The sequence below is a fragment of the Seriola lalandi genome, unplaced genomic scaffold (assembly GCF_002814215.2).
Source record: "Seriola lalandi dorsalis isolate HSWRI2012SDOR001 ecotype SW California unplaced genomic scaffold, Sedor1 jcf7180002025375, whole genome shotgun sequence".
NCBI lineage: Eukaryota > Metazoa > Chordata > Actinopteri > Carangiformes > Carangidae > Seriola > Seriola lalandi.
The window spans coordinates 1-2,522 of NW_019496022.1; the positions used below are offsets into that span (position 1 = coordinate 1).

At 47.8% G+C, this 2,522-nt stretch overlaps 1 protein-coding gene across 1 annotated transcript; it reads right to left on the reverse strand.

The window, feature by feature from the left end:
- Nucleotides 1-1,626: 1,626 nt before the first annotated feature.
- On the reverse strand, nucleotides 1,627-2,434 carry LOC147819905 (uncharacterized; the record flags this gene model as incomplete). Its single annotated transcript, XM_087180127.1, has 1 exon — nucleotides 1,627-2,434. A coding segment is annotated over one exon (620 nt), but the record flags the coding sequence as incomplete, so codon positions are not given.
- Between the last annotated feature and the right edge of the window lie 88 nt (nucleotides 2,435-2,522).

Sequence of the window (2,522 nt, forward strand, 5' to 3'; positions counted from 1 at the left end):
AGAGGGTGGGTTAGGTTTAGGGTGAGGGAAGGGATGGGGAACAGAGGTTGGGGAGGGGTGGGGGTGGTGTGGGCAGGGATCAGGATGCAAACCCAGGTTCGGGTAGGGGAGAGGACTTACCGACGGCCTAAGCTCATGGACCTGGGGTGAAGAGGAGAGGTGGAAGGGTGGAGAGAGGGAGGGGGGAGAGCGAGTGGGAGCGAGAGAGGCCAGTGTGGAATATTTTATGCTACGGAGGAATCGTTTAGAATAGCCTCTAGGGCGTAGACTGCTAAAAAGGGTACTGGTGGCTGTGTGAAAATCCTGAATGTTGCTACAAATTCTAAAAAAACGGATGATTTGTGATTTTATGATACCTTTAAATGTGTGTTTGGGGTGATAACTGGATTTATGGAGTAGTGCGTGTGTGTCCGTGGGTTTGAAGTATACTTTAGTCTGTAATGTTTGGTAAGTGGTGTTGGAGGGCCCGAAAAAAACTGTGGTGTCTAGGAAATCAATATGTGATGTATTTATTGTATATTTGACAGTGATAGAGGGGTGATGGTTATTGAGTATAGAAATGAATTCTGGAAATTTAGAGTGTTGATGGGGCCAAATACCGAAAATGTCGTCTAAAAACCTGAGGTAGAGGGATGGTTGTAGGGGGCATTTTGCTAGGGCTTCTCGCTCCCACTCGCTCATGTAGAGGTTGGCGTAGGAAGGTGCGAATCTCTGACCCATGGCTGTCCCGTGGATCTGCAAATAAAACTGGTTATTAAAAAGAAAATCATTGTTAGTCAGGCAGAGTTCTATTAACTGGAGGAGTTCTGTGTCAGGGCGGGTTGGGTCCGGGTGTCTATTGAAAATGGTGCGAAGTGTTTGTAATCCGAGGTGGGTGTTGATGTTGGTATAGAGGTTATTGATGTCGATGGTGAAAAGGAGGGAGTGAGGGGGGACAGCCATGGATCTGATCGTGTCAACGAAGTGATAGGTGTCCTTTATGTAACTGGGGTGGCGGGTGGAGAGGGGGCCTAAGAACTGATCTATGTACTGAGAGATATGATAAGTGGAACTGTTGCAATCGGAAACTATGGGTCTGCCGGGAGGGACCTCAGAGGGAATAGTCCAGGTCTGTGGGTCTTTGTGAATTTTGGGTAAGAGATAAAAGTAGCGGGGTCGGGGGTTGTCTGGTCCGAATAGATAGTCTTTTTGTCTTGCTTTGATGTATTTTTTATGGTAGAGAGTCTGAATAATGTTCCTGAGTGTTGTCTGGGTTTGTGATTGAATAGTGTCATTGAGGGGTCTGTAGTATGTATTGTCCGTTAGTTGTCGGTTAGCTTCTGTCAAGTACTGTTGTCTGTCCATGATGACTATTTTTGAACCTTTGTCTGCCGGTTTTATTATAATGTTTGGGTTATGAATTAAGTCGTTCAGGGCCCTGCGTTCCGGCCCCGACAGATTGTCTGAGACATCTGCCGGGATCCGGAAACGCTGAAGGGCCCTTTTGTTTTTGTTAATGAGTTGGCGGGTCAGGGGATGGAAACTGTCGGGGTGAGGTTCCCAGTGGGATGGGTGAATAAAAGGTAATGGCTGTCGGTCAGGTTGGAGATGGAAGTAGTCAATGATTTTTAGTCGTCTATGGAATTTGTGAAGGTCCCTCTGAAGTTCCTCCCGGTCCAGTTTGGTGGGGCGTGGGATGAAGGAGAGCCCTCTCTCCAAGAGGGATAGCTGTGAGGGAGAGGGGGAAAAAAGGGTAGAAAGATTAAGAATATTAGAAGGGGAGTTCCACCCCAGGTCCTGTGTGTGTATGTGGGTGTCCAAATTGGCCTTAGAGGTTATTGTAAATTTAGTTGATGTAACCAGTTCTCAAAGATCAGTTTGGCTGTGGTGGGTGTCCAGTGGATGTTGTCTTTTTCTGTGGTGAATGTGTCATGTGGGATTTCTGTTAAAAACGGAAAATGAGTGGTCATGATGTTGTTTATGAGTGTTAGATTACCTTTCTGGGTCGGGGTGAGATGAGGTGAGAAATTCATAATTGGAAAATAGATGTCGGCATTGGGAAAGGTTGACTTCGCCTGGCGGAAGAGGGTCCTGAGTTGTTTTGTGGTGGTCTGCCTGGGGTCCTGGTCCTTGTTGTTGACCCCGATGGAGAAGACCACGATCTTGACGCTGGGGTTGGGAATGGATTTTTCTAGGACTTTGAGGAAGTGATATGAATTGGCTCCGGGGTAACTGTCCAGTTGAATTTGTTGGTGGGTATGGGCTGGGATGCGGTTGATGTTTGAGTCTCCAAGGATCAGGACTGGTTTTCTGGGTTTGAAAAACCAGTCCTGGATCTTACGGTTGGGGCGTGCAATGTGGTATGTTGGTTTGTAGAGGGTCTGTCCAGATGATGTTGTGGTTGGAGTTGTGGAGGGGAGGGGAAGTGGAGTAGTGGTGGGGGGTCTGCCTTCTTCTGTGGGGGGTTCGAGGTATCCGGCTTGGGTTATTTCCAAGGGTGATGTGATGTTGTTGCCGTGTGACGTTGAGAGGTCTTCTGGGGG